Source organism: Lytechinus variegatus, chromosome 2, assembly GCF_018143015.1.
Source record: "Lytechinus variegatus isolate NC3 chromosome 2, Lvar_3.0, whole genome shotgun sequence".
Taxonomy (NCBI): Eukaryota; Metazoa; Echinodermata; class Echinoidea; order Temnopleuroida; family Toxopneustidae; genus Lytechinus; species Lytechinus variegatus.
In genome coordinates, this window is record NC_054741.1 from 44,807,124 (window position 1) to 44,822,365 (window position 15,242).

General features: G+C 37.4%; 1 protein-coding gene across 1 annotated transcript in view; it reads left to right on the top strand.

Annotated features, from left to right (window-relative positions):
- LOC121406826 (adenylate cyclase type 2-like) overlaps window positions 1-13,264 on the top strand; it is a 127,480-nt gene extending 114,216 nt beyond the window's left edge. The window contains exons 9-13 of the mRNA XM_041597696.1: window positions 913-1,045; window positions 1,687-1,848; window positions 8,959-9,017; window positions 10,831-10,911; window positions 13,108-13,264. Coding sequence (XP_041453630.1) covers window positions 913-1,045; window positions 1,687-1,848; window positions 8,959-9,017; window positions 10,831-10,911; window positions 13,108-13,264 — 592 coding nt within the window. The remainder of the gene's footprint in view (window positions 1-912; window positions 1,046-1,686; window positions 1,849-8,958; window positions 9,018-10,830; window positions 10,912-13,107) is intronic.
- The last annotated feature ends 1,978 nt before the right edge of the window (window positions 13,265-15,242 follow it).

Sequence of the window (15,242 nt, forward strand, 5' to 3'; positions counted from 1 at the left end):
TCTAGACATGCCTCCCTTCACGTTGAATCCGTGTTGGTCTAGCAAATCAAATGAGTATATCCCAGTTATTGATAGTAAATTATGAAAATACTTACCATGATTTTCTTATTTACTAGATAACTGGATATACTCATTTGAACCCTCCCACTGACCCCTCGCCTTGCGTGGCAACATGTCCTGCGTTCAGGCACATAAGAGGAAATGGACGCCAATTTGCGTGATGATCTTGGGATAGTGCGTGCATAGGGAGATGCTGCGCGCGCGCAGGAAAAATTGTGTACTTTTATTCGGCGTGCAAGCTAATTGTAATGAACTAGCAAATCAAATGAGTATATCCATTTATCTCGTAAATAAGAAAATCATGGTATTTTCATAGTGTAGGAACCTGACATCCACTTGGACTAGGTGCAATGAGGTATTGCTCTGAAAAACTGAACACTAGTTGCTATTATTATATCATTTACATTAAACTACATGCGTATCATATCAATATCTATTCTGTTCCATTACCTCTGCCATTTTTACCCAGCACCAAACATTCGACCCTCTAATTTCATGTTTATTTTTAGGTTTTTTACAGTGCAATTTTAACACACAAGTCTATGGGGAATGTTTTACGCGGGTGACACCGGATTGGTGCTGATTAGAGAGTGGGAGTCGTGTGCCCTCTATGTTAGCTTTAGAAAAGAGAACTTCCAAACACCAGGGCCCTGTCTGGACTACCTCTTTATTGGCTCATTTTGTCACTACTCTCACCCCTCTTTCCTTTTCTACCTATATGCCTTTTCTTTCTACACTTGTATGTCTGTCCTTTCTCTCTGTATCCCTTTGTCTCTCTTCTTACCTGTCTTTCTTTGTCCATTTTCTCTTTCTATGTCTCTCTCTCTCAATTTGATATGATCTATTCAACAGGCGTGTTCATATAACCCAGACAACGTTAGACAATCTTGGTTTGAAGTACGAGGTAGAACCTGGCCGAGGCCATGAACGCAGTGAATACCTCAGAGATATGAACATTGAAACGTTCTTTATTGTAAATCCAAAGGTAATTATTTTCGAATAAGTAATTAAATTTCTATGGAAATGCCCTATTCTTAGAGATGCCATAAGAGAATTATGAGCTTTGTCTTTCTGTGGGAATCCCACATTTTTCTTTCCACACCAATCCTCCTATTAAGTAAAATGGAGGAAAGATAATATATATTGTTATAGTTGATGTAAAATTCCTGATGTAGAATTGCTGCTGAAAGACACAGCACTAATGCTTATCCAAGTTGTGTTATGCTGTCCATTTTCTTAATTGTCAAAGCAGTGATTTTTGTCTAAAGGTCTCACTGTTGTTTTTTTTTTTGGGGGGGGGATTTTTATAGAAGTAAAATCACCATAGAACCAGAACATTATTCCTATGTTAGATCACAAATCTCGGACACGACAGCAGAAATATGTGAATGTAAAATATATGCCGGAAGCAGTATATGAAATTATAGTTTAATGAATAAAAGAAGTGAGCAATAAGTGTCACACTATTGTTTAGATCATCTGAGAAATACCTTTGAGCAATGGTTTAAATCCTCGCGTCCACCTATTGTTCAAGGGGGGTTGATCTATTGTTCCTTCCCCCCCCCCCTTGAATAGCATGACGTCACAGATTTACACCCGTGTCTTTGACAATGATTTTGATTTCAGTCATCAGCTAACAAAGTTGAGGAGACACAAGCTGCGACTCAAGAAAAGCCTAGGGGTAAAGTGTCCCGTAGGATGGCCCTGTTCCTTGAGTCCTGGTCTGGTGCGGATAAACCATTTCAACACATTGCCACTATGCCTGTACCGAAATCTATTGGTTTATCAGTAAGTATGAACACATTCATTCCTAAGAGGGCACTCGCATGGACGCTACAACTGCTATGTCTGTTCTCCCGAAATTGTCTTTATTTTTTACTAAAATCTTCGTAATCTGTCTGGCTAACTACTGGAATGTACTCTGAAGTTAACATATTTTGTAAATCCAATTGTTTGGTGAGCTAACTTTGCTTGATTTTAGCTGTTTTTTGAAGATCGAGAGCTGTTTGACATAATATGATCATGATATACCAATACCGTACAGTATGTACTACATCGTTTTGTAGCGCAACACACGTAACATATCTACGAAGGAGCCAAGTTGAATAATGACTTGCGCCGAGTTCAACTTTTTGTCTCGCCCACCAGAGGTGATGGCGAGACCTAGGATCCAAATGTTGTCCGTCCGTCACAAACCTAATGACACATAACCCCACAACCTTAAAGAGAAATTCCAGTAGTTGCAGTAAACACTGATTTCATGAGAAAGTCGGTAAAACAAGGCTTAATTGTCAGTATATCATCGAGGATCTAGATCTGGTAAAGTTACATTAACTGAACTTTGTGAAATCTTGAAATCTACGCTGAAAAATGTTCACACCGAAGATCCCCAACACAGATAAGCGCACGTGGGACAATGTATAATTATTGCTTAGAGCGTCGGGCCCGACGCCCTACCCGAATCCTGTGCTTATCTGCTGATTTCTCAGCAATTACACAATTTCATCCAGAATCCTTTGGCACATGCGTTTTATTTATACAAACAGACACTATGGTGGTCATTTCATTGGATTCTGTACGAACTAATTTTGATATCGTTACCAAAACTAGCATTTACCTTTAAGTCGCTTTTCAACCAAACTGGTGGTAGATGGACCTGCATGTTATGCTGCAGTTGGAGGTCACATGGTAAGGTCAAAGGTCATTTTTAGGTCAACGTTAAAGTTTACATGCAAGACTCTTATAACACCTAACTCCACAACTGTAAGTCACTTTTCAATGAAACTTGGATGGTGGATGGACTTGGGGGACCTGCATGTTAGGGTGCAGTCCGAGATCACATGATAAGGTTAAAGGTCATTTTCAGGTCAACTTTAAAGTTTACATGCAAGACTCTTGTATGACACCTAACTCTGCAACCGTAAGTCACTTTTCTACCAAACTTGGATAGTAGATGGACTTGAGGGACCTGCATGTTATGCTGCAGTCGGAGGTCACATGATAAGGTCAAAAGTTATTTTTAGGTCAACGTTAAAGTTTACATGCAAGACTCTCTTATGACACCTAACTCCGCAACCGTAAGTCACTTTTTAACGAAACTTGGATGGTGGATGGACTTGGGGGACCTGCATGTTAGGTTGCTGTCGGAAGTCACATGGTAAGGTCAAAGGTCATTTTCAGGTCAACATTAAAGGTTACATCCAAGACTCTCTTATGACACCTAACTCCGCAACCGTAAGTCACTTTTCAAATAAACTTGGATGGTAGATGGACTTGGAGGACCTGCATGTTATGCTGCAGTGGGAGGTCACATGGTAAGGTCGAAGGTCATTTTCAGGTCAACATCAAAGTTTAAGTGCAAGGCTCTTATGACAAGTGTTGTCATCCCAGTCATTCACAATGAAGTTTTGATACAATTCTGTTGCATGCCCTTGCAAATCACGATATTTCTGGTTATTTTCATAAGTGGGCGAGACACAAAATCACTTTTGCCTTGTTTTTTCTTCCATCTTGTAGAGCTGCATGAGGTTCACCAAACTTGTACACAAAACTTTGAAATTTTGTCTGGAAAATTATTTATGCTAATTCATTCAAAATTTATTCATAAATCACAAAAAATGTTTTTTCTTCATTTGTTGATCAATTTCAATTTTGTTTGCTTTATATGATAGCTCGAGGTGGTGATACAAAATTTCAACACAGAATTTTGAAATTCATTAAATATGTTAATTTATTCATATATTTTCAAAACTCACAAAAATTACTTTTTTATTTGTTGATTGATTTTGATTATTTTTGTTCCATCTGAGAGCTACATGAGGTTCACCAAGGTTCTACACAGAGTTAAGAAATTTTGACTAGAAAGTTATTTATGTTTAATTTATATGAAATTTATTCATAGTTCACAAAAAATTCTTCTATGTCATTTCTTCATCAATTTCAATTCTATATCCTCAATTTATGTCACCAATATAATTCACTACAGTGTCAACTGGGCTGAAATTAAAATTGTGTTAAATTTCGTTGCGAGATGCCGGATGGGCTCCACATCATTGATGTACTAGTCTGATTGTGTACTTGGCCCTTCTTCTTCTTCATACAATATTTTGAGTCTGTATATTGTTCAACATGGCGCCATCTACCGTGGAGCAAATATCTGATGAGGCAATTAAGCGCTTCATAAAGGGAGAGCAATTTCTTGAAACCGTTCGCCAAGCGGTACGAGATATGGTTCAGGATGAGCTGAATAAGATCTTAAGTCGGATCAAAGTGAATGAAGGAAAAATCTTCGAATTGGAGCGCCGACTTTGTAATTAGGATAAATAGATCGAAGGATTAAGAACAACCATCAAGAAACAACAATCAGCAATGGATAAAGTTGAGCGAGCTGCAAACGGTCAGGAACAATACTCGCGCCAAAACTGTTTGCGATTTTACGGAATTGGCGAGTCTGATAGTGAGAACACTGACAACTTAATCTGCCGTTTAGCAAATGAAAAGCTTAAAGTTACTTTGTCAAAAGATGACATTGAAAGGTCTCATCGTCTTTCATCAAAGAAACAAGAGAGCAATTCAACTGCTGCTGGAAAAGCTGCGTGAAACAGCAAGCAGTCGAAAGGACCGCGAACTATAATAGTCAAGTTCTTCTCTTACCGCATGCGCAGTCTGATCCTTTCGAAAACGTGTGTCCTCAAGGGGTCAAAGTTGGGCATTGAGGAGGACCTAAAGCCCCGGTCACATATTGACCCTGGACCATCCCGGATCTGATCCGGGGTGGTCCGGGGAGAGATCCGTGTTGGCACCTTGGGCATCCTTGGAGGTCCGGGGTGGTCTGTGTTGGTCCTTGAACGTCCGGGAGGCCAACACGGCAGTTTTTGACTGTCAAAAACATCCAGCGTCATCCGTGGACTGCCGGGTTGGCAAAGCCATCCGGGATGGTCCGTGTGGCTGCCTGGAGTATCCTTGGCAGTCCGTGTTCTTTTTTCCCATCAAATCTTTACAACGCTATTTACTTTATGAACTTTTCAGTAGTTGTTAAACAGTTGACGCAAACATGCTTAATTTATTTATGATTAAATGGATGATTAAAGGAAACCAAAACCCAAGAAGAGAAGTAATCTTATTGGAAAGAGTAAAATGAGAGGAACAAAATTAAAAACAGTTTCATCAAAATCGGTTATGAAATAAGCAAGTTATGGGAGTTTGAAAACTCTTGTTGTACTTTCTATGGGCATCCTTAAATTGGCAAATGTGCTTCAAAATGGCTGATTTTGTGGACAACTCTCCATTTGTTTTGTACACAAATTTTCAGATTTTCCTCATCTTTCAAATTGCATCTTGCCTCCTTCTGAGCACAACATATGTCATGGGAAAATATAATCCACACCACATATGTCAAGGTCAGGAGGAGATAATATGAAATATGTAAATAAAGGGGGAAAATCTGAAAATATGTGTACAAAACAAATGGAGAGTTGTCCACAAAATCAGCCATTTTGAAGCACGTTTGCCAATTTGAGGATCCACATAGTAAGTACGACAAGACTTTTTAATCGTCCATAACTTGCTTATTTCATAACTGATTTTGATGAAACTTTTTACAATTGTTCCTCTCATTTTACTCTTTCCAGTAAGATTGCTTCTCTTCTTGGGTTTTGGTTTCCTTTAAATTATTCAGGATATTTTCTTACGCTTTGGAGATTGGCCCAAACCTAATATTTGTAAACTTAGTGCATGTATAAATAATTTTTTTCTCTTTTTTTCCCTAATATTTACCCCAACTTTGTCTGTTATTATTATTTCACATTTCATTTTTGTCTCACCTGCATAGCAGAGTGAGACTATAGGCGCCGCTTTTCCGACGGCGGCGGTGGCGACGGCGGCGTCAACATCAAATCTTAACCTGAGGTTAAGTTTTTGAAATGACATCATAACATAAAAAGTATATGGACCTAGTTCATGAAACTTGGCCATAAGGTTAATCAAGTATTACTGAACATCCCATTAGAGTTTCATGTCACATGACCAAGGTCAAAGGTCATTTAGGGTCAATGAACTTAGACCATGTTGGAGGAATCAACATCAAAATCTTAACCTGAGGTTAAGTTTTTGAAATGTCATCATAACTTAGAAAATATATGGAGCTAGTTCATTAAACTTGGACATAAGGTTAATCAAGTATCTCCGAACATCCTGCATGAGTTTCACATCACATGACCAAGGTCAAAGGTCAATTAGGGTCAATGAACTTTGGCCGATTTGGGGGTATCTGTTGAATTACCATCATAACTTTGAAAGTATGTTGGTGTAGTTCATAAGACTTGGACATAAGAGTAATCAAGTATCACTGAGCATCCTGTGCGCATTTTAGGTCACATGACCAAGGTCAAAGGTCAATGAACTTTGGCCATAATGGGGGTATCTGTTGAATTACCATCATAACTTTGCAAGTTTATTGATCTGACTTTTGAAACTTGAACATAAGAGTAATCAAGTATCACTGAACATCCTGTGCAAGTTTCAGGTCACATGATCAAGGTCAAAGGTCATGTGAGGTCAATGAACTTTGGCCACATTGGGGGTATTTGTTGAATTACCATCCTTTTTCTGTAAGTGTATTGGTCTAGTTCATAAAACGTGGAAATAAGAGTAACCAAGTATCACTGAACATCTTGTGCGAGTTATAGTAGTTTTCAAAGTCAGCACTGCCGCTATGTTGAATCGCGTGATGCAGGTGAGACGGCCAGAGGCATTCCACTTGTTTCTTATTGTTTCGGTATTTTATTTCTATATTATGTATAATTTTTATTTGTGTAATTTTCTTTTATGCTATATGAGGACCCCTCGGTAGACCAGCAGCACCATGATTGATGCTGTTGACAGTGTTGAGTAGGGCCATCCTCCTGTTTCACATGTTTCATTCTATATATGTATTGTTATTTGTTTTTAATGGAATAAATTCAATTCATTTAATAATCAAATGCAGCATTAAAACATTTAAGGATATGGACATTTTCATTGTGTCAACTTTATATGCCCTGTGTTCACACTTTGTAACACATTGTTATATTGTACAATATCCCAGTGTTTGCAAGTCATAGTCTGATCGTAGCATGGAGTGGATTATCATTGCCAATAAGTTATTGCCACGAGTCGGTGAATCTGTATTGTTATGAACATCACGTTATTGTACTTAAGGGATAAAACTCTATTCATACTTTGGCACAGGTAAACAGTACCCTTTCCCATCAATAAATTGTAATTGAATTAGACTGTCTTGCAAAATAAGTGTATTATTTGGTCAACTGAAAGGTATTGATCAAATTTACTGCAGGGCAGTGTGTGTTTAATTACACCAATGAAATTGAATTGATTTAGAGTTGGTTGATGAATCAAATATTCCCAGAGTTCCTGAAGATATATTATAATCATGCCTGATATATTAAAAAAAAAGCAATTCCAGATGAAAAAGTAGCATTTTTTTGTATTGATAACAAGGTTCAAAATCTGTCTACTTTTTACTTGGGAAATGATTGAGAAAACTGAACTGTTGATGGATTGAATGAACCTAATGAGGAGTTTTCAACTCATCCTTTTAGTTCCAGTAGGTATTACATTAAGAGACTTGTGAAAACAAACAAGTGAGAAACAGAGAATTGATTATGGCTGAAGTGCTTGCGTTTATTGTTACTTTGTTAAAATTTATATACATAAGAAACAAAGAAGATGTACAAAGTGTACCGTAATCTCATTCATTTTGCAGAGCTGTTAAAGGACAAGTCCACCTCAACAAAAAGTTGATTTGAATAAAAAGAGCAAAATCCAACAAAAATAATGCTGAAAATTTCATCAAAATCGGATGTAAAATATGAAAGTTATGACATTTTAAAGTTTCGCTTAATTTCGCAAAACAGTTAAATGCACATCCCGGTCGTTGTGCAAATGAGGGAACAGATGACATCACCCACTCACTATTTCTTTTGTATTTTATTATATGAAATATGAAATATTCTAATTTTCTTATCGTTATCCTGTGAAACAAGGTTTTATTTCTCCCTGAACATGTGGAATTGCCATTGTTTAACATTTTTTGGTTCAGTCAAGTTTGTCCTTATTGTCAAATCTGTAAATATTTAAATATTGTATAATTCAAACAACGAAATACAAAAGAAATAGTGAGGGACATCATTGACTCATTTGCATGTGATTATTATTATTTTTTTTAAATAAGCGAATCTTTAAAATGTCATAACTTTCTTATTCTACAACAGATTTTGATGAAATTTACAGTGTTGTGCTTGTGGGATTTTTCTCTTTTTATTCAAATCAACCTTTTGTTGAGGTGGACTTATCCTTTCATTAACTAGTACTGATTTTCAGTAATTAGTAGCAAAACTTAGATGACTGATGTCTTGATTCCATACTTATATTGTTATTTCCGATAAATAATTTATCCCATTTTTAGGGTATTTATGCCATGAATACTTTCCTAATTCCTTTCGCACTTCTGATGGATTTATACAAAATACTTATTTCTCAAGTTTCAGTTTTATGTGTTGTCCTATGGTATTTCTTTGAAAATAGTGATTTCCTCAACAAAATACTGATTTTCAGCTTTTATAATACTAAAATATCCTTTTTCAGGTTGGCAAGATGATATTGTACTTGGGGGTATTGTGTATAGTTCATCATATCACAAGCTGGAAAGATCTAAAGGGCACAAAAATATTCAATGCTAATTAGAAGGGCATGCATTGGGGCGTTTTCTTTAGGAAATCTCTCATTTTCCTATCAAATTAAATTAAATGGTGCTATGACTAAATTCTTGCTACCATTTAAAATAATTCATGATTCTATCTTTTTTATGTTGTCATTTTCTATAATTTATCACTTTTGTAGGGTATTTATGCCATGAATGCTTGCCTTGTTCCTTTCACACTTATGGATCACAATACAAGGTGAGATTCTTCGCATTTTTCCCCCATTTTATCAGTTTCTTTTCATTTTTTCTAAGTAATTTGCTTAGGAAAATAATTCATGATTTGTCAAGTATTATGGCTCAGATCTGTACTTATTTCCATATATTTTTCATTATTCTTAGTCTGATATTCAACTACGGGCATGCTAGGTAAGAAATAAGAATGACTCTATTTTTGTCTCACCTGCGAAGCAAAGTGAGACTATAGGCGCCGCTTTTCCGACGGCGACGGCGGCGGCGTCAACATCAAATCTTAACCTGAGGTTAAGTTTTTGAAATGACGTCATAACTTAGAAAGTATATGGACCTAGTAAATAAAACTTGGCCATAAGGTTGATCAAGTATTACTGAACATCCTATTAGAGTTTCATGTCACATGACCAAGGTCAAAGGTCATTTAGGGTCAATGAACTTAGACCATGTTGGAGGAATCAACATCGAAATCTTAACCTGAGGTTAAGTTTTTGAAATGTCATCATAACTTAGAAAATATATGGACCTAGTTCATGAAACTTGGACATAAGGTTAATCAAGTATCACTGAACATCCTGCGTGAGTTTCATGTCACATGACCAAGGTCAAAGGTCATTTAGGGTCAATGAACTTTTGCCGAATTGGGGATATCTGTTGAATTCCCATCATAACTTTGATAGTTTATGAATCTGATTCATGAAACTTGGACATAATAGTAATCAAGCATCACTGAAAATTTTGTGCAAGTTTCAGGTCTCATGATTAAGGTCAAAGGTCATTTAGGGTCAATGAACTTTGGCCGAATCGGGGGTATCTGTTGAATTACCATCATAACTTTGAAAGTTTATTGGTCTAGTTCATCAAACTTGGACAGTAGAGAAATCAAGTATCACTGAACATCCTGTGCGCGTTTCAGGTCACATGACCAAGGTCAAAGGTCAATGAACTTTGGCCGAATTGGGTGTATCTGTTGAATTACCATCATAACTTTGAAAGTTTATGGATCTGATTCATGAAACTTGTACATAAGAGTAATCAAGTATCACTGAACATCCTGTTCGAGTTTCAGGTCACATGATCAAGGTCAAAGGTCATGTAAGGTCAATGAACTTTGGCCATGTTGGGGTTTTTTGTTGAATAACCATCATATCTCTGTAAGTTTATTGGTCTAGTTCATAAAAAAGGGAAAAGAAGAGTAACCATGTATCACTGAACATCTTGTGCGAGTTAGAGTAGTATTCAAAGTGAGCACTGCTGCTATATTGAACCGCGTGATGCAGGTGACATGGCCAGAGGCATTCCACTTGTTTATTTTTTGAGGACTTGAAAAGCAAAAATAATGACATTTGACACGGGTTATATGAATAAACCTACAACAATAAAATCTTATGTACCTGTACATAATTTCAGCACTCCCTCAAATTTAAATGTTAACTGCACATTATATTGGATTAGCATTGTTGTTTATTTATCAGTATGCTTCTACACTAAAATTTTCAGATGTTAACCAAATACAAGATAGTTATTAAACCAAGTACTATTCTATGTAAAATACTGATCTCGAACATTCGACATTTGTTAAAATATTTGTTTATATTTATTTCAAACTAGCGCATGGAGCATGCCTAACTTAATTCAACATTAAAAGAAATATTTGTGACATTATTCTGCTGATTATACATGATCCAAGAAATTTTACAAAAACTGAAAAATTTTCAAAATAAGAGGATGTATCGTAATGATGTATACCTTGCATGATGTATTCGTTACCATAGCGACAGTGACGACAATACAGTATGTCCTACATTTTTTTTCTTCAGAATCCTTCGTCAATCCATCATTTTTGATAAACAAGTCAATGAAAGAATGGTGGAAGCTATCGAAGCCATTAACTCTAGGAAGTAAGTTGAAAGACCTCATTTAGAATTTCCTTATGATTAGTCATCTAGTTTTAGAAGGATTCTTTCTGCCTGCTCTTCCATAATTATCAATCTTTTCCAAATCAATAAATACTTTAATTTCATTTTTTTGTCTCGCCCACCAGAGGGTGTAGGCGAGACTTAGGGATCCGAATGTCGTCCGTCATCTGTCCGTCTGTCACCAACCTAATGACACATAAATCCACAACCTTAAGGTACTTTTCAACCAAATTTGGATGCTAGATGGACTTGGAGGACCTGCATGTAATGCTGCAGTCTGAGGTCACATGGTAAGGTCAAAGGTCATTGTCAGGTCAACGTTAAAGTTTACATGCAAGACTCTCTTATGACACCTAAATCTGCAACCGTAAGTCACTTTTCAACCAAACTTGGATGGTAGATGGACTTGGGGGACCTGCATGTTATGCTGCAGTAGGAGGTCACATGGTAAGGTCAAAGGTCATTTTAAGTTCAACATTAAAGTTTGCACGCATGACTCTCCTATGACCGCTAACTCCGCAACCGTACACTGTTAGTCACTTTTCATCCAAACTTGGATAGTAGATGGACTTGGGGGACCTGCATGTTATGCTGCAGTCGGAGGTCACATGGTAAGGTCAAGGTCATTTTCAGGTGAACGTTAGTTTACATGCAAGACTTTCTTATGACACCTTACTCCGTAACCGTAAGTCACTTTTCAACCAAACTTGAATGGTAGATGTACTTAAACGATCTGCATGTTATGCTGCAGTTGGAGGTCACATGGTAGTTTCAAAGGTCATTTCCAGGTGAACGTTATGTATTGATTTATTTATTAATAAGTCTTATATTAGTAGGGTGGCTTAATTAGTAAACTGTTGTACTGTTTTCCTTGAAACCCCTATAACATATATATAAATATTACAACATTTGAAAACTTTTCAAAATTTCGAACAGATTAGATTATTGCGACACCAACCAAACGAGGACTCTTACTTGGCATTTCTTTAAAGGGGGTAAAATAATCCAAATTGATGCATCAGTAGGAGAAATTCTTTGTTTACCCATTTTTGTTTTGACTTTAAGTAAACTTTACCCAGTGCTTTGTGCATTACATGTGCATTGTTATGAACACCGGGGGGGGGGGGGTTGCCACTTCCATTGATGAGTGGATACCGTGCGCACGTCTCCTTGGGGTCTCAGGAAGCACCCTTAACAAGTGTTTTCCATTTTCTGAAAATGCACCCCTTACGTACCCTATCTTGAAAAAGATATCCTTTTTACATGTTTTTTTGGTCGCGCATGGTATCCATTCGTCTATGTAAGTGCCATCCCCCCCCCGGTATGAACCTTTTAGGTTGTTTGAAAATGTTTAATGAGTAGGCCCAGTTTTGATTTAGAAAAACAGAAAATGTTATTTAGATACTGTTTAATCGCAGCACATGTATACACTCATACTACACATCATAAGATGGTAAAATGGTCTATCTTCTATTAAGACCATTTTACAGGCTTATCTTATGGTTTAGATACATACTGGGCAGAGGCATACCCATCGAATGCGCGCAGTCGAACTTCTAGTTTGATAATGAAATTGTATATAAAGTGTTAAAGTGATAGGCTAACTACGGAGACTTGATGACTTGCCGAAATAATTCATCTTGCCATAATAAGGCTATTATGTCAACATGGCGAGATACGCCAAGTCGAATTATAAAAAAGTTAAATGTCGACATGGTGATATACGTTATCTTGCCAAGTTGACTTATATGTCAACATGGTCAGATATTTTATCATGCCAAGTTGACTTTTAAAAAGTTATATGTCAACTTGGCGAGATATTTGGACTCTAACCGGGCCTTGGTCACTTCAATTGTCGCCATGTCGACGTATAGCGTTTTATAAGTCGACCTGGCGAGATAACGTATCTCGCCATGTCTACATAATAAGACTATCATGTCGACATGGCAAGATAGATTATCTCGCCAAGTCGTCCAGTCGATGGAACTTCAAAGGCTCCGTAGTTACTTTACTATTACTTTAACACTTTACATACAATTTCATTAGCAAACTAAAAAATCATTTAACATTTAAAATGATTTTATCCCTCTTGGATGGGAATCTATTTTAGTGGGATAAGATTATTTTGAGTTATTTATGAGGTTAAAAGGGTTACATGGTTTTGTAATTCATTGGCAGACCCTGGTCTAGATCAGAAGACATACATAGAGGAACCATGTTTTTTAGAGAGTCACATTATGAGAAAAAGGTAAGGAATTATGGAATATTTATACTGCTTTGGTTAATTTTGTACTATCTGATCCAATACAAAGGACTCTGGTGGAGACTGATATGAACGTATATACAGGTTTATTATACAGGCCAGCTAGGCAGGTCAATCAACAGGCATGGTATCCATGTTGCGGGAGGTGTATGGAGTGCTTCGATATCCATACTGATATCGTAACATCCCCCTTCTTCTGATAAGATTGAGAATTTCAAATTTTCAATGATATTGTTTTCAAACAATACTTTTGGTAGTCTGCAAATTTTGGTAATTTGGCTTAGTTGTGATTTATCAGATATAATATAGAAATTGTTTGGTTTGTGAGAATAATACCAATTTGTGATAAACTGTATGCATTTTCAATTTTACATAACTTCAATCTTGTGCAAAACTGAAAATAATTTGGATAACCGGATTGATCCTGAAATCAATATTTCCAAACAATAAGTTTTGGTTATAGTGTCTTTTTTTGATAATTTCGTGAACACTATCTTGACATACCAAAAATAATGTACAACGTTTATACATGCATATAGTAAACTTAAAACTACACTAATGTCTTCAGTGTTGTCTTCTTTCTTCTCTTTCTCTTCTTTGTTTGAGAGTTTAGAGTGTTCATAATGTTCAATCTTCAAACATGAATCTCTCTGGTTTGCGAATAGTGCGTCCAGACCTCGTGGTTTGTGAGTGTGTCTGTTGAGATTGATTAGAGTTAGACATTGGTGTTCGTTGGACGTTGTCTTCCTCTGGTTGAGTTTCTGTGGAGTGGTCTTCTTCGAACCTCACACGCTTCGGAGTTGGGTTGGTGGATGGAATTTCCCTCAAGTGAGATCTATTTCTCCTCAATATTCCTCCATTCGGCGTTGAAACTTCATAGGATCGAGGTTCTTCACAGATTTTGGATACTTTGGCTGGTATCCAAGTGTTGTCTCTTGGATGCAGAACTCTCACTGGCTGTCCTACATGCAGTGGTGGCAGATCAGAACTTGCATGTCGATCATGCACTTCCTTCATCTTGTCTTGCCTATTCAAGAGAAACTCGGTAGCAGCAGAATCTCTCGAAAGATAGTGACTTGGCAATGTGGTTCGGATGGGTCTTCCAAACAACATCTCTGCTGGTGATCTCAAGTTATTGTCAACTGGTGTTGCTCTCAGGTGCATCATGGCAAGTTGACTGTCTTGGCTAGTTTGAGAACACTTCGTCAACAGATTCTTGATTGTACGAACCATTCTCTCTGCTAATCCGTTTGATCTTGGATAATGTGGAGAAGAAGTGATGTGCTTGATATTCCACTTCTTGCACATGTCTTGGAATGGTTTCCCGACAAATTGTGGACCGTTGTTGGACACAATCTCTTCTGATGGACCAAACAGACTGAAGATTCCCGTCATCTGTCTTGCTATAGCTGCACTGGATGTATCGGTTAGCTTAGCAATGATCGGATACTTGGAATAGTAATCAGTAACGAGAAGATACTCTTGTCTATTGAGCATGAACAAGTCGGTTCCAAGTCTGGTCCATGGTGCTGGTGGTACATCATGGGGATGCAGTGGCTCTTTCTGCTGTCTTGCTTGGTGTTTCTGGCATGTTTCACACTGCTTTATCAACTGATCAATGTCCTTGTTGATGTTTGGCCAGAACACTGTCTCACGAGCAAGTCGCCTCGTGCTTTCGATTCCCATGTGTCCTAGATGAAGCTGTCTAAGGATGTCATTCCTTCGTGTCTTCGGTATGATGACTTGACTTCCCTTGAAGAGTACTCCGTGTGATACTCCAATTTCATCTCTGTAAGACCAAAATTGACGAAGGGATGTCGGCAATTCTTGGATGGTCTCAGGCCATCCCTGAGTGACTATTTGCCATAGTGATCTGAGAACAGGATCATTAGCTGTTTCTCTCTGAAGCTCTGTTCTCTTGTGTTGTCCGAAGTATATCAAGTCAATCTGGTGCGAATCATCGGCTTCAGAGCAGATGGATTCCACTCTGACATCTAGCGGAACATCGCGTGCTTCCTTGGGATTAGGAAGTCGGCTCAAGGTATCGGAA